At 51.9% G+C, this 25,324-nt stretch overlaps 1 protein-coding gene across 1 annotated transcript in view; it reads right to left on the reverse strand.

Moving 5' to 3' along the window:
• Window positions 1–25,324, reverse strand: part of LOC147665042 (adhesion G protein-coupled receptor D1-like) — a 200,240-nt gene that overhangs the window by 102,670 nt on the left and 72,246 nt on the right. The window contains exon 3 of the mRNA XM_086949798.1: window positions 17,489–17,599. Coding sequence (XP_086805924.1) covers window positions 17,489–17,599 — 111 coding nt within the window. The remainder of the gene's footprint in view (window positions 1–17,488; window positions 17,600–25,324) is intronic.

Consider the following 25,324-nt stretch of genomic DNA (forward strand, 5'->3'; position numbering starts at 1 on the left):
GAGAGGGCAGGCAGAGGGATACAACCAGCATGCGGGTCGCGAGATGGCAAGCAGAGGGATACAACCAGTATGGGGGTCGCGAGAGGGCAGGCAGAGGGATACAACCAGCATGGGGGTCGCGAGAGGGCAGGCAGAGGGATACAACCTGCATGGGGGTCGCAAGAGGGCAGGCAGAGGGATACAGCCAGCATGGGGGCCGCGAGAGGGCAGGCAGAGGGATAGAACCAGCATGCGGGTCGCGAGATGGCAGGCAGAGGGATACAACCAGCATGGGGGTCGCGAGAGGGTAGGCAGAGGGATACAACCAGCATGGGGGTCACGAGAGGGCAGGCTGAGGGATACAACCAGCATGGGGGTCACGAGAGGGCAGGCAGAGGGATACAACCAGCCTGGGGGTCGCGAGAGGGCAGGCAGAGGGATAGAACCAGCATGGGGGTCGCGATAAGGCAGGCAGAGGGATACAATCAGCGTGGGGGTCGCGAGAGGGCAGGCAGAGGGATAGAACCAGCATGTGGGTTGCGAGAAGGCAGGCAGAGGGATACAACCAGCGTGGCGGTCGCGAGAGGGCAGGCAGAGGGATAGAACCAGCATGGGGACACGAGAGGACAGGCAGAGGGATAGAACCAGCATGGGGGTCGCGAGAAGGCAGGCAGAGGGATACAACCAGCATAAGGGGTTGCGAGAGGGCAGGCAGAGGGATACAACCAGAATGGGGGGTGCGAGAGAGCAGGGAGAGGGATACAACCAGCACGGGGGTCGCGAGAGAGCAGGCTGAGGGATACACCCAGCATGGGGGTCGCGAGAGGGCAGGCAGAGGGATACAACCAGCATGGGGGTCGTGAGAGGGCAGTCAGAGAGATACAACCAGCATGGGGATCGTGAGAGGGCAGGCTGAGGGATACAACCAGCATGGGGGTCGCAAGAGGGCAGGCTGAGGGATACAACCAGCATGGGGGTTGCAAAAGGGCAGGCAGAGGGATACAACCAGCATGGGGGTCGTAAGAGGGCAGGCTGAGGGATACAACTAGGATAGGGGTCGCAAGAGGGCAGGCTGAGGGATACAACCAGCATGGGGGTCACGAGATGGCAGGCAGAGGGATACAACCAGCATGGGGGTCGCGAGAGGGCAGGCTGAGGGATACAACCAGCATGGGGCTTGAAGAGGGCAGGCAGAGGGATAGAACCAGCATGGGGTCACGAGAGGGCAGGCAGAGGGATACAACCAGCATGGGGGTCACAAGAGGGCAGGCAGAGGGATACAACCAGCATGGGGGTCACGAGAGGGCAGGCAGAGGGATACAACCAGCATGGGGGTCGCGAGAGGGCAGGCAGAGGGATACAACCAGCATGGGGACCACGAGAGGGCAGGCAGAGGGATACAACCAGCATGGGGGTCACAAGAGGGCAGGCAGAGGGATACAACCAGCATGGGGCCCACGAGAGGGCAGGCAGAGGGATACTACCAGCATGGGGGTCGCGAGAGGGCAGTCAGAGAGATACAACCAGCATGGGGGTCGCAAGAGGGCAGGCAGAGGGATACAACCAGCATGGGGGCCGCGAGAGGGCAGGCAGAGGGATAGAACCAGCATGCGGGTCGCGAGAGGGCAGGCAGAGGGATACAACCAGCATGGGGGTCGCGAGAGGGTAGGCAGAGGGATAAAACCAGCATGGGGGTCACGAGAGGGCAGGCTGAGGGATACAACCAGCATGGGGGTCAGGAGAGGGCAGGCAGAGGGATACAACCAGCCTGGGGGTCGCGAGAGGGCAGGCAGAGGGATAGAACCAGCATGGGGTCGCGATAAGGCAGGCAGAGGGATACAATCAGCGTGGGGGTCGCGAGAGGGTAGTCAGAGGGATAGAACCAGCATGGGGGTTGCGAGAAGGCAGGCAGATGGATACAACCAGCATGGCGGTCGCGAGAGGGCAGGCAGAGGGATAGAACCAGCATGGGGATACGAGAGGACAGGCAGAGGGATAGAACCAGCATGGGGGTCGCGAGAAGGCAGGCAGAGGGATACAACCAGCATAAGGGGTTGCGAGAGGGCAGGCAGAGGGATACAACCAGCATGGGGGGTGCAAGAGGGCAGGCAGAGAGATACAACCAGCACGGGGGTCGCGAGAGAGCAGGCTGAGGGATAGAACCAGCACGGGGGTCGCGAGAGAGCAGGCTGAGGGATAGAACCAGCATGGGGGTCACAAGAGGGCAGGCAGAAGGATACAACCAGCATGGGGGTCGCGAGAGAGCAGGCAGAGGGATACAACCAGCATGGGGGTCGCGAGAGGGCAGGCAGAGGGTTACAACCAGCATGGGGGTCACAAGAGGGCAGGCAGAAGGATACAACCAGCACGGGGGTCGCGAGAGAGCAGGCAGAGGGATACAACCAGCATGGGGAGCACAAGAGAGCAGGCAGAAGGATACAACCAGCATGGGGGTCGCGAGAGGGCAGGCTGAGGGATACAACCAGCATGGGGGTCGCCTGGAGGGCAGGCAGAGGGATACAACCAGCATGGGGTTCGCGAGAGGGCAGGCAGAGGGATACAACCAGCAAGGGGGTCGCGAGAGGGCAGGCAGAGGGATACAACCAGCATGGGGGCCGCGAGAGGGCAGGCAGAGGGATACAACCAGCATGGGGGTCACAAGAGGGCAGGCAGAGGGATACAACCAGCATGGGGGCCGCGAGAGGGCAGGCAGAGGGATACAACCAGCATTGGGGTCGCGAGAGGGCAGGCAGAGGGATACAACCAGCATGGGGGTTGCAAGAGGGCAGGCAGAGGGATACAACCAGCATGGGGGTCGCGGGAGGGCAGGCAGAGGGATACAACCAGCATTGGGGTCGCGAGAGGGCAGGCAGAGGGATACAACCAGCATGGGGGTTGCAAGAGGGCAGGCAGAGGGATACAACCAGCATGGGGGTCACGAGAGGGCAGGCTGAGGGATACAACCAGCATGGGGGTCGTGAGAGGGCAGGCAGAGGGATACAACCAGCATGGGGGTCGCGAGAGGGCAGGCAGAGTGATAGAACCAGCATGGGGTCGTGAGAGGGCAGGCTGAGGGATACAACCAGCATGGGGTCGTGAGAGGGCAGGCTGAGGGATAGAACCAGCATGGGGGTCGTGAGAGGGCAGGCAGAGGGATACAACCAGCTTGGGGGTCGTGAGAGGGCAGGCTGAGGGATACAACCAGCATGGGGGTCGTGAGAGGGCAGGCTGAGGGATAGAACCAGCATGGGGGTCGTGAGAGGGCAGGCAGAGGGATACAGCCGGCATGGGGGTCGCGAGAGGGCAGGCAGAGGGATACAACCAGCATAGGGGTCGCGAGAGGGCAGGCAGAGAGATGCAACCAGCATGGGGGTCGCGAGAGGGCAGGCAGAGGGATACAGCCGGCATGGGGGTTGCGAGAGTGCAGGCAGAGGGATACAACCAGCATGGGGGTCGCGAGAGGGCAGGCAGAGGGATACAACCAGCATGGGGGTCGCGAGAGGGCAGGCAGAGGGATACAGCCGGCATGGGGGTCGCGAGAGGGCAGGCAGAGGGATACAACCAGCATGGGGGTCGCGAGAGGGCAGGCAGAGGGATACAGCCGGCATGGGGGTCGCGAGAGGGCAGGCAGAGGGATACAACCAGCATGGGGGTCGCGAGAGGGCAGGCAGAGGGATACAACCAGCTTGGGGGTCGCGAGAGGGCAGGCTGAGGGATACAACCAGCATGGGGGTCGTGAGAGGGCAGGCTGAGGGATAGAACCAGCATGGGGGTCGTGAGAGGGCAGGCAGAGGGATACAGCCGGCATGGGGGTCGCGAGAGGGCAGGCAGAGGGATACAACCAGCATAGGGGTCGCGAGAGGGCAGGCAGAGAGATGCAACCAGCATGGGGGTCGCGAGAGGGCAGGCAGAGGGATACAACCAGCATGGGGGTCGCAAGAGGGCAGGCAGAGGGATACAACTAGCATGGGGGCCGCGAGAGGGCAGGCAGAGGGATACAACCAGCATAAGGGGTCGCGAGAGGGCAGGCAGAGGGATACAACCAGCATGGGGGGTCGCAAGAGTGCAGGCAGAGGGATACAACCAGCATAAGGGGTCGCGAGAGGGCAGGCATAGGGATACAACCAGCATGAGGGTCGCGAGAGAATCAACCACAAAGATACACAAGAACTAAAGGAGATCTTCAGTCGCCCTGGTATCACCACCTACAGACTCATGAAGTTGCAACTCTGGCGACCCAGAAAAACAAACATGTGCCTGTAGCAATGGCCAAAAAGAAACACCCACAGGAGCATCTGCAGTACAAAGTGTCTTGACCTTTGAATAACAACATGACAGAAATTGGGGAGTCAAGTTAAGACTTGGAGGTAGAAATTAGTAACCCTGATAAACTACAAATGTAAATAAGCAAGGTAATGAGGTGCAAAAGTGAGATAACCTGTCACATAACACCAGCAAAAACAGACAAGAGCCACAAATAGATTGAAATTGTTAATGTGTTGCTATGCCAACAAGCAGATATGTCTGCAGATTTTACATCCGAGTGGCTGAATGAATCTTTTCTCCAAACCGAAGGGAACCTACTAATATGGAGTGAGCTTACTGCGAGCAAAGGCAACACAATGAAATATGTCCTTACTAACGGATAATAATGCATCCTGTAAAACAATACAAACCACCCTAACACCACCAATAAAGAAAGACAATCCCAAACCGCAAAACAAACAACCACAAAGAACATGCAAACACTTGGGGCCCGATTCACAGAACTACCTTAAGACAAAATCCTAAACTTACTACCATTTTGGTATTCACAGAAGGCACTTACTCATTCTGTATTCACAGAAGTTAGGAGTCCTACACCTACACCTTGACAAATGCACTAGAGAAAATACAGGCCCTAAACATCAAAAATCCACCACAAAAACTCCAAACTAAATACAAATGAAACAAGCATTTGCAATGTAATAGGTCTACCATTTAAAAGAGTTTGAACTATCAGCATTGTTAATAACAATGCCTTTTATTTATGTGTTGTTTTTAAAACAGATAAATAAAAGGCATTGTCATTTACAAAGCCAACAGCTTAAACCCTCGAAAATGCAAGACCTTTTGCATTGCAAATGCCAGCAGCCTTACTAATAAAATGTTAAAAAGCGTTAGGAGGAGCGTGTCCTGACTGCAACGCTGTTTGAGAAAATGGTGCTTGGAGGCTGTAATTAAAGCCTACCAAGTAACGACACACGTAACAGAGGGTGTAGCAATGGAGGTTACAAAATGAGACAAGGCGGTACTAAGGAGGGACTACTAAGCCTTTTGACCAATGAACAGCCACAGTTCACAGTGGACACACAATCCAATGAAAAATAAATATAAGCGGAGAGTGGGCGGAGCTTCAAGCCCCCACCTGAATACAGCAAGCCTCGCAGAGCAATGCATGCACTGCCCAGGCTCGACCTAAACTAAAGAGGACAAAGATTTAGGACACTACTCACAGAAAGACAACAGGAACAGTTACTGAGCCAATGAAATCAAAATGCAGCAGGGATAAAATGAGCCTTTATGAAAATAACAAACTTCACAAAGAAAGCTGACAATCAAAAAGAAGCAAAAATAAAAAGATTGGTTCAAAGTTGACTGGTCTGACCTCTAGGGGGCACTATAAAAAATATTCAACTATTATAGAGAACCAAAGGAAGAAGGGATTAATGTCAGAATGCCAGGGTACCAGAAAGAGAGGCTGCGGTCAGCTGTGGTCCCACCAGAGCAATGTGTGCACAAAGCCTGAACATACCAGATGTTGACTGCCACCTAAGATGTCTGAAAGAGGCAACACTAAAACTAGCTGATGGTACAGGACACACTCACCAACCAACACCAGTTTACAATAAAGAAAGGCAGACGATCAAATCACACGAATACATCCATCTGGAAATACCATTCAACAGACTGGAGAGCATCCCCGAGTCAGAATATGGCACCAAAAGAAGGTCACACAGACCTTCTGTGCTAAAGAAATCCATCTGCTGGGAAGACTTACACCAACAAAGACTACACAAGAGCAGGCACGTGTTCTCCGAGGAGGCACTGAGGAGATGGGAGGGGATGGGGGGAGGGGGAGGCTCCCACCAATGCCTGCCCAGCAGAGATAAGATGCCACAATATAAGAAAACATAGACTGTTGCATCTCTGATGCCCCTCGAGAGATGAGTAAAGAAATGTTTACAATAGGAAATGCTACAAACTCTAGAAGACGACCTTCAAACCACCTTGGAAAAAGACTCCTGCCACGCAGAAGGAGAGATGGCCAACCCCAAAAACAGAAGACGCTGCAAAACACCTCACTTGGATCTACCGAATCAAAACATGAAACCCACTGGGAAACTCATCAGACACGGAAAACACACAACTCTGACTGTTACAAAACATGCCCTGCAGAGCAGCAGAAAAAGTGCTCACTGTGAAAAACCCCAACTACAGACAGGATGAGCGACCAGCTGCTAGAAAGCAAAGAAGGACGACACACAGAACATGTCGACCTTTTGACCTGGAGCGGGAGCCAGGGGAAAAATAGCATAAAGATGGACAATACATAAGGAAAGGAACCGGAACTGACGTCACAAAACTGAAGGATGAACACAATACCCACTCCCTCTGCTGGAAGAACCAGAAGCGACAGAAAAGGTGGCAGAATACCTGTAAGTCTGTGAGAACATCAGAGACCCCAAAACACCTGACGAAAGCAAGTGTTGCATCTGGGAACTTACAAAGTTTGGGGCAAAGTTGGGAGAGGGAGAAAGAAAAACAAAGAGCGAGATGAAAAGAGAGGGTCGAACGGAGAAGATAGTTCATCCCAGGAACAGAGAGTGAAAAAGAAAAGAGAAAAAAAGAGCCAAAGAAACAAAGAAAGGTTGTTGTAAATCACAAAAATGATAGGGAGGGAAGGGAGAGGTAGGGAGGGAATGGAGAGGTATGGAGGGAATGGAGAGGTAGGGAGAGAATGGAGAGGTAGGGAGGGAAGGGAGAGGTAGGGAGGGAAGGGAGAGGTAGGGAGGGAAGGGAGAGGTAGGGAGGGAATGGAGAGGTATGGAGGGAATGGAGAGGTAGGGAGAGAATGGAGAGGTAGGGAGGGAAGGGAGAGGTAGGGAGGGAATGGAGAGGTATGGAGGGAATGGAGAGGTAGGGAGAGAATGGAGAGGTAGGGAGGGAAGGGAGAGGTAGGGAGGGAAGGGAGAGGTAGGGAGGGAATGGAGAGGTATGGAGGGAATGGAGAGGTAGGGAGAGAATGGAGAGGTAGGGAAGGAAGGGAGAGGTAGGGAGGGAAGGGAGAGGTAGGGAGGGAAGGGAGAGGTAGGGAGAGAATGGAGAGGTAGGGAGGGAAGGGAGAGGTGGGAGGGAATGGAGAGGTATGGAGGGAATGGAGAGGTAGGGAGAGAATGGAGAGGTAGGGAGGGAAGGGAGAGGTAGGGAGGGAAGGGAGAGGTAGGGAGAGAATGAAGAGGTAGGGAGGGAAGGGAGAGGTAGGGAGGGAATGGAGAGGTATGGAGGGAATGGAGAGGTAGGGAGAGAATGGAGAGGTAGGGAGGGAAGGGAGAGGTAGGGAGAGAATGGAGAGGTAGGGAGGGAAGGGAGAGGTAGAGAGGGAATGGAGAGGTATGGAGGGAATGGAGAGGTAGGGAGAGAATGGAGAGGTAGGGAGGGAAGGGAGAGGTAGGGAGGGAAGGGAGAGGTAGGGAGGGAATGGAGAGGTATGGAGGGAAGGGTGAGGTAGGGAGAGAATGGAGAGGTAGGAGGGAAGGGAGAGGTAGGGAGAGAATGGAGAGGTAGGGAGGGAAGGGAGAGGTAGGGAGGGAATGGAGAGGTATGGAGGGAATGGAGAGGTAGGGAGAGAATGGAGAGGTAGGGAGGGAAGGGAGAGAATGGAGAGGTAGGGAGGGAAGGGAGAGGTAGAGAGGGAATGGAGAGGTATGGAGGGAATGGAGAGGTAGGGAGAGAATGGAGAGGTAGGGAGGGAAGGGAGAGGTAGGGGGGGAAGGGAGAGGTAGGGAGAGAATGGAGAGGTAGGGAGGGAAGGGAGAGGTAGGGAGGGAATGGAGAGGTATGGAGGGAATGGAGAGGTAGGGAGAGAATGGAGAGGTAGGGAGGGAAGGGAGAGGTAGGGAGGGAAGGGAGAGGTAGGGAGGGAAGGGAGAGGTAGGGAGGGAATGGAGAGGTATGGAGGGAATGGAGAGGTAGGGAGAGAATGGAGAGGTAGGGAGGGAAGGGAGAGGTAGGGAGGGAATGGAGAGGTATGGAGGGAATGGAGAGGTAGGGAGAGAATGGAGAGGTAGGGAGGGAAGGGAGAGGTAGGGAGAGAATGGAGAGGTAGGGAGGGAAGGGAGAGGTAGGGAGGGAATGGAGAGGTATGGAGGGAATGGAGAGGTAGGGAGAGAATGGAGAGGTAGGGAGGGAAGGGAGAGGTAGGGAGGGAAGGGAGAGGTAGGGAGAGAATGGAGAGGTAGGAAGGGAAGGGAGAGGTAGGGAGGGAATGGAGAGGTATGGAGGGAAGGGAGAGGTAGGGAGAGAATGGAGAGGTAGGGAGGGAAGGGAGAGGTAGGGAGAGAATGGAGAGGTAGGGAGGGAAGGGAGAGGTAGGGAGGGAATGGAGAGGTATGGAGGGAATGGAGAGGTAGGGAGAGAATGGAGAGGTAGGGAGGGAAGGGAGAGGTAGGGAGGGAAGGGAGAGGTATGGAGGGAATGGAGAGGTAGGGAGAGAATGAAGAGGTAGGGAGGGAAGGGAGAGGTAGGGAGAGAATGGAGAGGTAGGGAGGGAAGGGAGAGGTAGGGAGGGAATGGAGAGGTATGGAGGGAATGGAGAGGTAGGGAGAGAATGGAGAGGTAGGGAGGGAAGGAAGAGGTAGGGAGGGAAGGGAGAGGTATGGCGGGAATGGAGAGGTAGGGAGAGAATGGAGAGGTAGGGAGGGAAGGGAGAGGTAGGGAGAGAATGGAGAGGTAGGGAGGGAAGGGAGAGGTAGGGAGGGAATGGAGAGGTATGGAGGGAATAGAGAGGTAGGGAGAGAATGGAGAGGTAGGGAGGGAAGGGAGAGGTAGGGAGGGAAGGGAGAGGTATGGAGGGAATGGAGAGGTAGGGAGAGAATGGAGAGGTAGGGAGGGAAGGGAGAGGTAGGGAGGGAAGGGAGAGGTAGGGAGAGAATGGAGAGGTAGGGAGGGAATGGAGAGGTAGGGAGAGAATGGAGAGGTAGGGAGGGAAGGGAGAGGTAGGGAGAGAATGGAGAGGTGGGGTGGGAAGGGAGAGGTAGGGAGGGAATGGAGAGGTATGGAGGGAATGGAGAGGTAGGGAGAGAATGGAGAGGTAGGGAGGAAAGGGAGAGGTATGGAGGGAATGGAGAGGTAGGGAGAGAATGGAGAGGTAGGGAGGGAAGGGAGAGGTAGGGAGGGAAGGGAGAGGTAGGGAGAGAATGGAGAGGTAGGGAGGGAATGGAGAGGTAGGGAGAGAATGGAGAGGTAGGGAGGGAAGGGAGAGGTAGGGAGGGAATGGAGAGGTATGGAGGGAATGGAGAGGTAGGGAGAGAATGGAGAGGTAGGGAGGGAAGGGAGAGGTAGGGAGGGAATGGAGAGGTAGGGAGAGAATGGAGAGGTAGGGAGGGAAGGGAGAGGTAGGGAGGGAATGGAGAGGTATGGAGGGAATGGAGAGGTAGGGAGAGAATGGAGAAGTAGGGAGGGAAGGGAGAGGTAGGGAGAGAATGGAGAGGTAGGGAGGGAAGGGAGAGGTAGGGAGAGAGTGGAGAGGTAGGGAGGGAAGGGAGAGGTAGGGAGGGAATGGAGAGGTATGGAGGGAATGGAGAGGTAGAGAGAGAACGAAGAGGTAGGAAGGTAGAGGTAGGAAGGGAGAGGGAGGTAAGCAGCGGTTTCAGAGTTAAGCAGCGGTGTCAGAGCTAGGGAGCAGTGTCAGAGGTAAGGAGCAGGGAAAGAGGTAGGGAGCGGCACCAGAGGTAGGGAGCAGTGCCAGAGGTAGGGAGCAGTGTCAGAGGTAAGGAGCAGGGAAAGAGGTAGGGAGCGGCACCAGAGGTAGGGAGCAGTGCCAGAGGTAGGGAGCGGCACCAGAGGTAGGGAGCGGTGCCAGAACTAGGGAGCAATGACAGAGGTAGGGAGCGGCACCAAAGGTAGGGAGCAGTGACAGAGGTAGGGAGCAGCGCCAAAGGTAGGGAGCAGTGACAGAGGTAGGGAGCAGTGCAAGAGGTAAGGAGCAGTTCCAGAGGTAGGGAGCAGTGCCAGAGGTAGGGAGCGGTGCCAGAGGTAAGGAGCAGTGCCAGAGGTAGGGAGCAGCGACAGAGGTAAGGAGAGGTGCCAGAGGTAGTGAGCAGCGGCAGAGGTAAGGAGCAGTGCCAGAGGTAGGGAGCAGTGCCAGAGGTAGGGAGCGGTGCCAGAGGTAAGGAGCAGTGACAGAGGTAGGGAGCGGCGCCAGAGGTAGGGAACAGTGACAGAGGTAGGGAGCAGTGTCAGAGGTAAGGAGCAGTGCCAGAGGTAGGGAGCAGTGCCAGAGGTAGGGAGCAGTGCCAGAGGTAGGGAGCGTTGCCAGAGGTAAGGAGCAGTAACAGAGGTAGGGAGCAGTGACAGAGGTAGGGAGCAGTGTCAGAGGTAGGGAACAGTGACAGAGGTAGGGAGCAGTGTCAGAGGTAAGGAGCAGTGCCAGAGGTAGGGAGCAGTGCCAGAGGTAGGGAGCGGTGCCAGAGGTAAGGAGCAGTGACAGAGGTAGGGAGCGGTGCCAGAGGTAGGGAGCGGTGCCAGAGGTAAGGAGCAGTGACAGAGGTAGGGAGCGGTGCCAGAGGTAGGGAGCGGCGCCAGAAGTAGGGAGCAGTGCCAGAGGTATGGAGCAGTGCCAGAGGTAGGGAGCAGTGCCAGAGGTAGGGAGCAGTGACAGAGGTAGGGAGCGGTGCCAGAGGTAGGGAGTAGTGCCAGAGGTAGGGAGCGGTGCCAGAGCTAGGGAGCGGTGTCAAAGGTAAAGAGCAGTGCCAGAGGTAGGTAGCAGTTCCAGAGGTAGGGAGCGGTGCCAGAGGTAGGGAGCAGCGCCAGAGGTAGGGAGCAGTGCCAGAGGTAGGGAGCAGTGCCAGAAGTAGGGATGAGTGCCAGAGGTGGGGAATGAGGCCAGTGGGAAGGAGTGGTGCCAGAGGTAGGGATGAGAGCCAGAGTCAGGGAGTGAGTCCCAGAGCTAGGCAGCGGTGCCAGAGGTAGGGAGCGGTGCCTGAGCTTGGGAGCCGTGCCAGTGGTAGGAAACGGTTCCAGAAGTAGGGAGTGGTGCCAAAAGTAGGGAGCAGTGCCAGAGCTACGGAGCGGTGCCAGAGCTTGGGAGTAGTGCCAGAGGTAGGGAGCGGTGCCAGAGCTAGGGAGCAGTGCCAGAGGTAGGGAGCGGTGCCAGAAGTAGGGAGTGGTGCCAGAAGTAGGGAGCAGTGCCAAAGGTAGGGAGCCGTGCAAGAGCTTGGAAACACTGCCAGAGGTAGGGAGCGGTGCCACAGGTAGGAAGTGGTGCCAGAGCCAGTGAGCAGTGCCAGAGGCACTGAGCAGTGCTAGAGCTTGGGAGCAGTGCCAGAGCTTGGGAGCAGTGTCAGAGGTAGGGAGCAGTGCCAGAGGTAGAGAGCAGTGCCAGAGGTAGAGAGCAGTGCCAGAGGCACTGAGCAGTGCTAGAGCTTGGGAGCAGTGCCAGAGCTTGGGAGCAGTGTCAGAGGTAGGGAGCAGTGCCAGAGGTAGAGAGCAGTGCCAGAGGTAGAGAGCAGTGCCATGGGTAGAGATTGGTGCCAGAGCTAGGAATTATTCAAGAGATAGGGTGAGGTGCCAGAGATTGATGCCAGAGCTAGGAAGGGGTGCAGAAGATAGGAGGAAGGGAGAGGTGCCAGGGTTATGGAGGGGTACCAGAGGTAGGGATCGTTATAGAAGATATGGCAGTGCAAGTGACAGGGATGGGTCCCAGAGGTATAGAAGCTGGGTCAGAGGTAAGTAGAGGTGCCAGAAGTAGGGAGAATCTCAGAAGAAAGGGAGTGCTGCAAGTGGTACAGATGGTGCCAGATGTACTGAGGGTATCAGAGATATGGAGGTGGGCCAGAGGTGGTGCAGAGGTCAAAGCTAGCGTTTGCCACCAGAGGTAGGGAGGGATGCAGGAGGCAGGAGGCATTCCAGAGTTCAGGGACCAATGGTAAAACGGGTGTTAGAGATAGGTAGAAGTTCATGAAATGTGGAGCAGAACAGAGATCAGGAGGTGTGCAGAGGTACGGATGGTGATACAGAGAAGGAGAGGTTCTTGTGGTAGGGTGGGTGCCCATGGATGCAGCTATCAATTGTACAGCAGGTGTAGTGGCACCGGTGCCCGGGGGCAGTGGGGTGAAGGGCCCACTGCACCTCATTTCTAGGTGTGTTTACTGGCAGTGCAGGGTCTGAGGCCCAGCTTTCTGGCTTCCATTAGTGTCAATGACACTCTACTACCAGAGATAAGGATGGTGTGGTGATGTGTATTTCATGTAATGCTCTGAATGACTCCTGCCTCGTGCAGTGCACTGTATGATGCAAGATCATGGAGAGTTCTGTGCTCCTTTGTAGAATGTTTGTGTTCAAGGCAAGATGATAGTTGTCTCCTGGTGCTGCTAGGCTGAATAAACACAGAGCTGGAAGCTTCCAGTGTTATGTGAGGATTCTCCACTTCAACAATTTGGCAAAGAGCTGTCTTTCTGATGAACCCACGCACACATACTGGAAGAAGACTGCCCGCTTGGATCCAGATTCAACCAATTTGTTGAGTCACATCAATCGCATGACTCCCAACACTCCCAACTCGGTCACACTGTGTCATCGAGAGCTGTGGCGATCCTTTGGTCGTACGAGCATCTCAGGTTTGAGCGCATCTGAAAATCAAGCAAAAGACTTTGGGCAAAACTCTTTTTCAGTTGAGCTCGGCACGCAAGGTCCTCAGAACCTGCATGTCATTTTTCGGAACGCGAAGGTCCACGCGTCCATCTCCTGTTCTTGCGTTTAGAACTTCTAGTTTGGTGTTTGTTTTGTTTATCTCTTTGCGTTGCCTTGGCATATAAATATACAAAGTAGGGGCAAGTTATTGAAGGCATGCTGCATGTCAGTGATGGGCACACTAACATCAAGACACTAACATTAAGAGAGAAGGTTATCATTTAGTATGGAAAGTGGATCACATGAAGAGGATGAACTGGACGAATATCAGGAGGCAAATAAAAAAATTGGAAAAACAATTTGATGTTCAACCAAGTTTGATCATTAACAGACAAATTCTTTCCTCAAGGGCAGCACTCAGAGGAGTCAATAGACCAATATGTAGCAGTTTTACGCATTTTAGCTGCTGACTGAATTTGAGGATTTCACCAGCCAGTTAATCAGAGACCAAATAGTAGTGTGATGTTGGGGAAAAAAGTACAGGAAAAGTTGCTTACATTAAATAACTCATTCTTGATTGAAACTATTGATATCATATAAGCATTGAGGTTTCTCACAAAGCATCCAGCGAATTGGCTAACACCGAGAGTGTTGGGGTGCATGCAGTTTTTGACAATAGTGCAAATGATCGAAGCAATGCTAAAGCAGCATCTCAAAAGAAGAAGTATGATTTTATCTAAGGAGATAAATATCCATTGTTTCAGGCTCTTTTAGATGCAGGTTTCCTCCACATCCCCACATGGGGTGTCCTTGTTCCACCAAGGTTGCCTCTTGCAAAAATTGTGGGAGAATTGGCCATTTTGCCAAAATGTGTCAATCCAAAAGAAACAGGATGAATGCTTTGTTTGAGTGTTAAATTAAGAATGACATGTTGGATGCACTGGAAAAGACCAAAGATTTAGTGTTGGTGTAAGGGAAGACGATGAGTCTGAATACATTGACCCTTACACAAAGGTATGCATGGATGGTAAAGTCTTAGAATTGCTAGTAGATTCTGGTGCAAAGATGACTTTTATCCTAGAGACGTTGTTCAAGAGTAAATGTGAAGACTAAGAACTAAAAGCACCTGACAGATGTGCCTTATCATATGATGGAAAGAAAATAGATTTGGTTGGGTATTTTGAGAGAACATTATAATTCAAGGGCATGATTGTTTCCGACAAGATCTATGTTGTGAGGAAAGTACTCAATATTTTGGGTTGGTATCACTTTGAGACCAGGAATGAAAGACCAAGTTTTGCTAATAAGGGAAAATGATGTAGTCCTTAACAATGGACAGATCGCTACATTTTCAAACATTTTTGATGGGAATTTGGGAAGAATTAAGAGTTTTCAGCACAAAATAAAGGTTCATTATTATGTGGTACCAACCAAATACTAACTGATAAATGTGCCATTTAGCATTAGAGAGAATTTGGCAAACATTCTCAAAACAATGTGCATCGAAGGAGTGATCAAACCTAAAGAATATTCGCTATGGTTATCTCCATTATTCATTACCAGTAAGAAAACAGGGGATTGAAGCGTCTGCATTGATCTACGAAGTTTGAACAGAAAATATTGGGTGGATTGTCATCCTTTGCCACGCATTGATGATATTCGGGCAAGTTTTTCAGAAGCAAATATTTTCAACAAGATCAATTTGGCATCTGCATACCGCTTGGTAAATTAGAACAATCCTGCAGCCATCTTACTGCTTTTATTTCTCCTTTAGGTTGTCTAAGTTCAAAAGGATGCCCTTAGGTTTGGCATCCGCGCTTCAGTGTTCCAACGTATCATGAAATCAGTTTTAAAAAGGGATCAGAGGGTGGTTGCATTCCAAGATGATATCCTTATAGCGGCCAGAAGCATTCAGGAGCATGATAAAACAATGCAGGCAGTGTTAGAAAGACTGGAACAGGCAGGTATTGATGCCAACTTGCAGAAGTATGAGTTTGCCAAACCAAGCATAGAATATTCAAGTCATGTGATTTCAGAACATGGTGTGGAACTTTAGCACCATATGGTCCTACAAGTCAGTGTATAAGTACAGTCGATGCAAGCAACAGTGACTTTGGGGCAACTTTGTCTCAAGTAGCTCACGAAGTAGAGAAAACAGTGGGATTTGCTTCCAGGGACCTATGGGACAGTGAAACAATGTTTTATGTGAGTGACAAGGAATTGTTGGCTTGCTGCAGGGCACTTGAGCATTTTATGTGTTTTGTTTGTGGAAGGAAATGTGTTCTATTGATGGATCACCAGTGCCAGAGAGCAGTGTTTGCTATCCTATGGAACACTGGTGTGTCCCCCACACCAGTGCTAGAGAGTAGTATCTGCTGTCCTGCGGAGCTCCAGTGTTAGAGAGCAGTATCTGCTGTCCGATGGGACACCAGTGCAAGAGAGCAATGTCCGCTGTCCTATGGAGCAGCAGTGTCAGAGAGGAGTGTCCACCACCCCAGTGCTAGAGAGTAGTGTCTGCTATCCTGTGGAGATCCAGAACTAGATAAGTTTGGCAGAGCTAGGCAGGAGTTTCAGAGCTAAAGAGAGATGTCAGGGCTAGATGGCGGCATCAGCTCTAGAGAGACATATCCGAGATGGAGAAGCACGAGTACCAGAGAAGGGAGGCAAAGATAGGGAGCTGCACCCGTGCCAAAGAAGGATGCTTCAGTGCCTCTGAGCAGGCCAGAGAAAGAGAGTGTGACAGCTCGAACAGACGCCTTGATTCCCTTCCTAGGTGTGTAGGGCAAGAGTTGTCAGATCCCTTGCTTTCCTGCCTTGGCTTGAAGTGCTTGGGTTGGGGCCTCTGCCATGCAGCCTTCCACTTCTTCCCTGACTAGGGGCCAGATGTAGGTAACTTCCATTTACCGATTCCTTAATAGCGATGTTTACAGAATCGCTATTAAGGACTCAGTAAATGGAATGTTGGTAGGAATCGCTAAAATATTAGCCATTACTTAATATTCTTTAATAACGAATCAGTAATTCCGATTCGTTATTAAGGAATACGTAGCCATTCATTCCTATGAGCCAGGAGGCCGATAGGAATGAATGGGAAGAGATACACTATTAACGATTCGGTATTACCGAATCGTTAATAGCAGGAGGTATTTCAAGGGTGCCAGGGTCTCCAAAGGACACCCTGTTGCACCCCTGAAATGTGCATCTGTGCACAAGTAGCGCGCATACATGCCCTAAGGGCATGGATGTGTGCCACATGGCACTTTGAAAAAAGCACTTGAAAGTCACCTACATTGCACATGGCAAAATACTGGTTGGTAACGCTGAAATGTTCCGAATTTCGGCGTTACCGACCGGTATTTAGCCACCTACATCTAGCCCTAGGTGTGCAGTGAGTGGGCTGAGATGCCTCTTGCTTCTACTCTTTGGTGTTGGGTGCGATGGCTGACAGGACCCTTGTTTCCCAGTCAAAGTGTTCTGTGCCAGGGCTGTCAGGTCCCTTGATTACCAGCATGGATGTTCTGTGCCAGGGCTCTCAGACCACTTGATTCCTTGCATGGATGTTCTGTGCCAGGGCAGTCAGGCCCCTGATTCCCTGCATAGCTTTTCTGTGCCAGGGCAGTCAGGCCCCTGATTCCCTGCATGGATGTGTTGTGCAAGGGCTGTCGGGCCCCTTCATTCCCTGCATGGATGTTCTGTGCCAGGGCATTCAGGCCCCTGATTCCCTGCATGGATATGTTGGCCAGAGCAGTCAGGCCCCTTCATTCCCTGCATGGATGTGTTGTGCCAGGTCTGTCGGGCCCCTTCATTCCCTGCATGGATGTGTTGTGCCAGGGCAGTCAGGCCCCTTGATTGCCTGTCTGGATGTTCTGTCCCAGGGCTGTCAGTCCCCTTGATTCCTTGCATGGATGTTCTGTGCCAGGGCAGTCAGGCCCCTGATTCCCTGCATAGCTTTTCTGTGCCAGGGCAGTCAGGCCCCTGATTCCCTGCATAGCTTTTCTGTGCCAGGGCAGTCAGGCCCCTGATTCCCTGCATGGATATGTTGTGCAAGGGCTGTCAGACCCCTACATTCCCTTCATGGATGTTCTGTGCCAGGGCAGACAGGCCCCTTGATTCCCTTCATGGATGTTTTGTGCCAGGGCTGTCAGGCCCCTTGATTCCCTTCATGGATGTTTTGTGCCAGGGCTGTCAGGCCCCTTGATTCCCTTCATGGATGTTTTGTGCCAGGGCTGTCAGGCCCCTTGATTCCCTTCATGGATGTTCTGTGCCAGGGCAGTCAGGCCCCTTGATTCCCTTCATGGATGTTTTGTGCCAGGGTTGTCAGGCCCCTTGATTCCCTTCATGGATGTTTTGTACCAGGGCTGTCAGGCCCCTTGATTCTCTACATGGTATTCTGTGCCAGGGTTGTCAGACCCCTTGATTCCCTGCATGGATGTTCTGTGCCAGGGCTGTCAGGCCCCTTGATTCCCTGCATGGATGTTCTGTGCCAGGGCAGTCAGGCCCCTTGATTCCCTGTCTGGATATTCTGTGCCAGTGTTGTCAGACCCCTTTTCCCTTGCCCAGGTTCACTTGTACTGGGGGCTCCGGGCCCAAGCCCCCCACTTCTCCCATCCACACATACTTCCAACACTGCGTTTGCCTTGGCCTGCTCTTTCCGAGTCCGGTATCTCCTGTATCCCGTCCACCAACTCCAACGGCCAGTAGTGAGAAGCCGATGCTAGAACCCGGAACCCTGGAAGAGGAGAAAGAGGTTCTTGAGCCAGAGGTCATCAGCACTCACAGAACAGCACAGGGTGGAAATGCACATTTAATAGAGAGAAGACATGCTGGAAATATTCAATACAGAGAAGAGATATGCATTTAACACAGGTTGTGCATATAGATTTAACAAAGAGTTGACCTGTGCCTTTGGAACCTATTTAAGACAGGTTGCAGGTCTACACATAGGGCCCGATTCACAGAACTAACTTAAGACAAAATCGTAAACCTACTACCATTTTGGTATTCACAGAAGGCACTTACTCATCAATGTGTAAGTGACTTCTGTGAATACCAAATGAGTAAGTTACTCAAAATGAGTAAGTTACTTAAAATGAGTAAGTTACTCATTTTGGTATTCACAGAAGGTACTTACTCATCAATGAGTAAGTTGTCTTCTGTGAATACCAAATTGGTAGTAAGTTTAGGATTTTGTCTCATGTTAGTTCTGTGAATCGGGCCCTGCGTGAAAACATAATAAACATACATTTAACACAGTTTGGAGGATCCTCTGGTAAAAATGAAATCGGATTTAGTTTTTACAGTTCAATGTTTAGTGTGATTAATCCGCTAAAACATGTCTGGCCTTCCTAAGGGTGCAGACACTTCACCTTAGCTGATCTTCTAACCTGCAGACATCGCTGATGTTTCTGCAGAGCCCTGGTGAAAAAGTGTATGTGTGGCCCCACATTCAACCAGGAACTATTTCTAAAAGAAAAAAAATCCCCCCAGAAAAGGATAAAACATGCTAGTAGCCTGTGAAGCCATATGACGGTCTACTCTGTTTTCCGCCTCGTCATGTATGAACAGGGCAGCCGATCAGTTCAAACGTGTGACCATGAAAAAAATGCAGTGTCTGAGAAATAATGCCCCTGCTGGCCACCCTCTTCTATCACAGGGCCCAGTATTTAGGCCAACCAGTTACATTGACTGGAATGTCTCTGCTGGCTTTCATGTAATGTAATGTAATTTGTACTTGTAAAGCGCACTAATACCCCAACTGGGGTGTCCTTGTGCTGTAACGTATACCGCTGTGGAACCCTTCCTGGCTGTTCCCTGTGAAATGACCACTCCTGGCCACCCCCAAGGTGGAGGCCAGGCATCCTTAGCGTTGTGGGGGCCGTTGTGGAGATGAAGCAAGCTATTGCCCAGAGTTGCAGAGTGGGACTCCATGATTGGAATAGGCACCGAGGCGAGAATTATCAGGTCCGTGGAATTTTGAGCCCAAGACCCGCCGAGGCGGGGAATTGAACCCTGGTCCTGGGCTAGACCTCTGCATCAGGGTCTGCTGCTCTAACCATTGAGCCACACTTCTCCAGTCCATGGAGGCCATGTCCATGGACTGCGGCACATGGGTGCTGGGTGTGGAGTGTTCTAATGAGGGTAGGAGCCCCCTGCCGGAGCAGAAAGCTGGCTGAGAGGTGGACGGGGGTCCCCTTGAAGAGCACGGGCTCCTGTAAGTTGAGGGATGAGAAGCCAACGACTGTTCAGGCTCCAGGCCATATGGGGCTCTCAGAAGAGGTCTTATGCATCCCTCGAGCCAGCCATGTACTTTACAGCAGTCTGCAGGTCCAGTTAGTAGATGAAAGGGACTTGAAATTACAGTCATTTTTATACCACTCAGGGATGGAGAATTCATTGATTTTCAGAACTGATTTAACAGATGTCATCAACATTTTTGTGTTTTTCTCACATTAGTGCATCTATTCATGGGAATTGCAAAATATTTAGATGCACTTTGTGAACAGATGGTTTATGGCAATAAATATTACCACCTAGCTTGTAGCGGTGTGCCACCATCTCCTCCCACGCCATCAAGGCCTTCTCACATGCATTCCCCCTACTCATTCTGTTCCTCCAGATTGGTAACTAGTCCCGGAACATCTGGAACTCGTTTGCTGATCTAAAGATGCTCAAATACTCTGCATCCTGAGGCAGAGACAACCAGACCCCATGAAACCATGTCCACCTGAGAAGTTGATGCCACCACACTGACCATTGCAGAGCCCCTTGCCTGCTACTTAGGGCAGATTCAAACCTCAGTGCTCACCAATTCCAGAAGATCCCTGGATCCATCAAGACTCCACGAAGTTCTCAGCTATCTAGGAGGAGTTCTCTTTAACAGGTGAACATCACCGTCCACCAATCAGCAAATTACTCACAGCTGTAAATATTGGTAGTGTCGGCCAATGAGCGGTCTCGCTTAGACATGATACATTCTTTGATGTCTGCTATAAACTTAGACTGAACTCCTCAACCTAGGCAGATTTGGGTCATCTTCAATGGAGTTCCAATCATGACCAATGAGGTGGCCTCAAACGTTTCAGAGGGTTTCTCCTAACCAGTGGAGGACAATGTCCTGGATTCTACATTGACCCACAGCTTCCCTCAGGCAGGGGCCACATGAGCAAACATTGCAGCTGAGTCTAGTGCAAAAAATAATGGCATATATTGCAATACCCTGGACACTGACAGCCGCGTCACTGTGATAACGAGGGTCAAGAGCTACAGGATGTGAGATGGTGGCCTGATATGCAGTGCTCACTATTCTAGTGAACACTATGTATCAGTCCAGCAACCCTTATTGATGATTGGTTGTAAGTCAACCTTATAGACCAGCTATCCTATTAGCGTGGATACGAGCAGTCTAAGGCTAAAGACTCGAGAGGGCGTGTTAAGCCAGCTGTTATACCATCACATATACCCCTTGAACACCAAGTGAAAGGACACCACACAAGTGTTATGAAAATAAACAGATATTTATTAAGAATCACAACAGCCCTGTACTCTTTATGAGGACAGGGTACTAAGCACAAACCAAAACTCTTACAAAAATACTTAAGTTAGCACAGTATATACAAATGCCCGAGGGGCACGGAAAACCATATACTCTGAAAGTGGAATGCGAAATTACTAGCAGGTAAGTACAGTACTAATAGCCTTTGGAATCGCTAGGACTTGACTATAGAATCGTTAGATTACTTCTAGGAGACCCAGGGGACTCGGGTGCAGTGTGTGCACTCTCACGCGAGATGCGGGACAAAGTCTATGGTAGCTAGTAATTGCAAAGTTAGTGTTCTCGGGCGAACCCGACCTGGTAGGGAGAAAACGAAAGTGGATCCTGACCCTTGGATAGTGAGGCTATGCTGGGGCACCGAAATGCCGAAGTTACCTAGCCCAGGGGCTGCAGCTGCATAGGACTCAAAAGACGTCGGGAATCCTCGTTGCCGGACCAGGAGCCTGGAAGAAAGAAGTTGCTGGCAGGCGACCAGTGAAGAAAGTTCGATGAATCCAAGCCTGGATCGAAGGAAGATGACACCTGAAAGCAGAGGGGACCAAGTTCGAGACTACTAGCCAGTAGTCAGTGGGCACCAGGAGGGCACCGGATGGTAGCCACCTCGACAAGGTGAGTGGGTGACGCTGTGCTCGAAGATCTCACGGACCAGGAGGCGTTGTCGGCGACCAGGAAGGAGGAGCGAGCTGTCCCACGAAGATGAAGCTGTCGGCGTCGCTGGACCCAGGATTGGGCAACAAAGCCTTGGCAAATTCAAGCCCACACGGTGGACCTAAAATGGCGTCTGAAGTGGACCAGGAGGGTCTGGGGTGCTTCTCTGTTGCAAGGAAGCAAGGGCCAGTCTGGAGCAACCAGACCAGCAGCAGTGATGTCGTCGGGCGTCGTGAAGAAGGCCACAAGCCAGCCGGCTAGTAGCCACACAGCGCGGTGAGCACGCAAAAGCAGAAGGGCCCCACGCAGATCGTGGAGATGCTGGAGGGCTGATCTTCGGTGCTGGAGCTGCTCAGGGTTGGGGCTTCTCGGACCCCAAAGCACTCACCAGTGGAAGACTCGGTGGGCTTGGTACAAAGAAGTCGTGCAGTCTTGGCGATCGTCGGTCCCTCGAGGTCTCGTCGCACTCACGGTTCTCAGCTTTGCTGTAGAGGTGAGTAGAGGTCAGAGGTGCCAGGGAAGCCGGGTCTCGTCGAGCTGGGTCGTCGGATTCGTGATGAAGGACTTGCAGCAGACCGCAGTGTTCTTAGGATGGTGCCTGCGGATGCAGGGTGACTACTCCTTAGCCACAAGGGAGAATGTTGAAGAAGGAAATCTTGAAGTCCTTTCGCAGAAAGTCGTGTCTTGATTCCAAAGATGATCTAATTTGAACAGGGGGCCCGCTCCCATCTTTATACTAAAAAAAGGGGGCTGACCCGGTGACTAGGTCCTGCCTATGGGTGGGACTAGGAGGGGGGTGGTTACACCCCTTTGCCATGCCGGACTTCCCCCAGGCCAGGGGCTGGTGTGCCCCTGGAACTGGTTCAGACCGGCCTATGCGTAGTGAGCACCGGGGTGCCACTCAGCAGTCACCTTCCTGAAAAGCCCTGCCTACCCAGGATACACAAAACCATGTCTGGGACGGTGCTAGCACCGCCCCTGACAGGAAACTCTTTGTCCAGGCTCCCCTCGCTGGAAGGACTCCCAGCTGCAGGGGGTCAGACTCGTGTCTGTGGTGGCAGCATCCATTTTGTGGAGCTGAGGCTTGAGTTAACTTTAACCGGGGTTCACAGTTACATACATGTCGTGTCCCTCTAGAAGGGTGGAATGCTAACCCCGTCGCCAGAATTGGCGAGGGGTTAGTATTCCAATTCGTATGACACCTTACTCGACATGTTTTGATAAAGCAATACCAAAGTTAGCATTTAACCACGAGGATTATAATGCACTTAAGAGTATATGGTATGCGATATCATGGAACAGCTATTAGGACTTAGTTCCGCAAGCTGCAGACAGGCTCAGCTCATGCCAGAGCACCATCTCACACGATTCCAAGCACTCTGCCTTCAGGATTGTCAAGGCCTGCCATAGGAGTGACTGATAGGAATCTGTGTGTCCATTTTAGGGTTAGGTATAGGTATACTACACCTACAGCAGAGGGTGATTACACGACTTTGCCCCAGCTGTCATGCAGCCAGTTGTGTCAAATTTAGGAGGCCAGCCAGGGGTGGCATAATACATGCTGCAGCCCCTGGCAGCCCTGGGTACACCTATGCCCTGAGTTACAGGGTCTGATAAGGTGGCCCAGTACCAATTGGTAAATGCACCTAGGGTACATGTGGTAATTTAGAAAGAGAACAGCCAGGCTGTGGGTCTGATTGGCAGGCCCACAGCCAGAGAAAGTCGTAAACCAGTGAAACAAAAGCAAAAAATCTGGGTGATCATAGGATTGCAGACCCTACTCTCCTACATGACCCCCCCCCCCCAAACTTTGGGACAATAAGCTAACCTTGACCAGGTGAGTCTTCTTGTTCTAAGTGGAAATATCTGGAGAGCCCATCGGCATTGCCATGATCAGTACCAGGTCTATGTTCCACTGTAAAGTCCATCCCCTGTAGGGAAATGGACCACCTAAGCAGTTTGGGGTTTTCACCCTTCATCTGATTTAGCCACAAGAGGGGCTTATGGTCGGTCTGAATCTTGAAGTGAGTGCCAAACAAGTATGGCCTCAGCTTCTTCAGGGCCCAAACCACAGCAAAAGCCTCCCTCTCAATAGCTGACCAATTCTTCTCTCTGGGGGTCAGCCTTCTGCTTATAAAAGCAATGGGCTGGTCTTGACCATCAAAATTCAGCTGAGATAGAACAGCTCCCACACCCAACTCAGAAGCATCTGTTTGGACAATGAATGGTTTGGAGTAGTCTGGACTCTTAAGGATAGGTGCTGTGCACATGGCCTGCTTTAGGTCATCGAATGCTTTTTGACAGCCTGCTGTCCACTGAACTTTTTTTGGCATTTTCTTACTTGTCAGTTCATTTAATGGAGTCACAATTGATCTATAGTTCCTGACAAACTTCCTATAGTAACCAGTCAGGCCCAAGAAAGCTCGAACCTGAGTCTGGGTGGTTGGAGGAGCCCAGTCCCTGATTGACTGTATTTTGCTCTCCAGTGGCTGAACCTGGCCTCCACCTACAAGGTGGCCCAGGTATACAACCTGTGTCTGCCCTATCTGGCACTTGGTGGCCTTGATAGTGAGGCCTGCTGCTTGCAGGGCCTCTAACACTTTCCTCAGGTGGACCAGGTGATCCTCCCAGGTGGAGCTAAAGACAGCAATATCATCTAGATATGCTGCACAGAAGTCATCCAGCCCAGTAAGGACTTGATTCACCAACCTTTGGAAGGTGGCAGGTGCATTTTTCAGACCAAAGGGCATTACCACAAATTGATAATGCCCACCAGGGGTTGAAAATGCTGTCTTGGGCTTGGCATCCTCAGCTAACCTGATTTGCCAATACCCAGCTGTTAAGTCAAATGTGCTTAAGTAGTTGGCAGAAGCCAATCTATCTATCAGCTCATCTGCCCTTGGTATTGGGTGGGCATCAGTCTTAGTGACTGCATTGAGACCCCTGTAGTCTACGCAAAACCTCATCTCTCTCTTACCATCCTGGGTGTGAGGCTTTGGCACTAGAACTACTGGACTAGCCCAAGGGCTATCTGAGGGTTCAATGACTCCCAACTCCAACATTTTCTGCACTTCAGTTTTTATGCAGTCTCTAACATGATCAGGCTGCCTGTAGATTTTACTCTTAACTGGCAGACTGTCACCAGTGTCAACCTCATGGGTACACCAATTGGTCTGACTGGGTGTCAGAGAAAACATATGTCTGAAAGACTGAAGAACCTGTTTACAGTCATTCTGTTGATGCTCAGAGAGGCTGTCACAAAAGACAACACCATCTACTGACCCATCATCAGGATTCTGAGTGAGCAGGTCTGGGAGAGGGTCACTCTCTTCCTCCTGTCCCTCATCTATGGCCATGAGCAAGCTCATGTCCTTCCTGTCGACATATGCTTTGAGCCTGTTGACATGGAGTACCCTGTGGGGACTCCTGGGAGTTCCAAGGTCCACCAGGTAGGTGACCTCTCCCTTTTGCTCAAGAATTGTGTGGGGCCCAGACCATTTGTCTTTGAGTGCTGCTGGGGCCACAGGCTCCAACACCCACACCTTCTGTCCAGGCTGATAAACAGTCAGGACAGCCTTTTGGTCATGCCAAGCTTTTTGAAGTTCTTGACTGGCCTTAAGGTTTTCAGATGCCTTCTCCATATACTCAGCCATCCTGGAGCGGAGACCAAGTACATAGTCCACTATGCTGGTTGCAGGCTTTTTGAGAGGTCTCTCCCATCCTTCCTTCACCAGACACAGGGGGCCTCTCACAGGATGCCCATACAAAAGTTCAAAAGGGCTGTAGCCAACCCCCTTTTGTGGGACCTCTCTGTAAGCAAACAGAAGGCAGGGAATCAGGACATCCCATCTACGCCTGAGCTTTTCAGGTAGTCCATGAATCATCCCTTTTAGGGTCCTGTTGAACCTTTCAACAAGCCCATTGCATTGTGGATGATAGGGTGTAGTGAATTTGTAATTGACACCACACTCCTTCCACATAGCAGTTAAGTAGCTTGACATGAAGTTTGCACCTCTGTCAGAGACAACCTCCTTAGGGAAGCCCACTCTGGAGAACACTCCAACTAGGGCCCTTGCCACTACAGGTGCTGTAGTGGTCCTAAGTGGAATAGCTTCAGGATACCTGGTGGCATGATCCACTACCACCAGTATAAACTTGTGCCCTGATGCTGTCTGGGGTTCCATTGGACCAACAATGTCAATCCCCACTCTTTCAAAGGGCACCCCCACCACAGGCATTGGTATAAGGGGGGCC

The sequence above is a fragment of the Lissotriton vulgaris genome, unplaced genomic scaffold (genome assembly GCF_964263255.1).
Source record: "Lissotriton vulgaris unplaced genomic scaffold, aLisVul1.2 SCAFFOLD_3308, whole genome shotgun sequence".
NCBI classification, from domain to species: Eukaryota; Metazoa; Chordata; class Amphibia; order Caudata; family Salamandridae; genus Lissotriton; species Lissotriton vulgaris.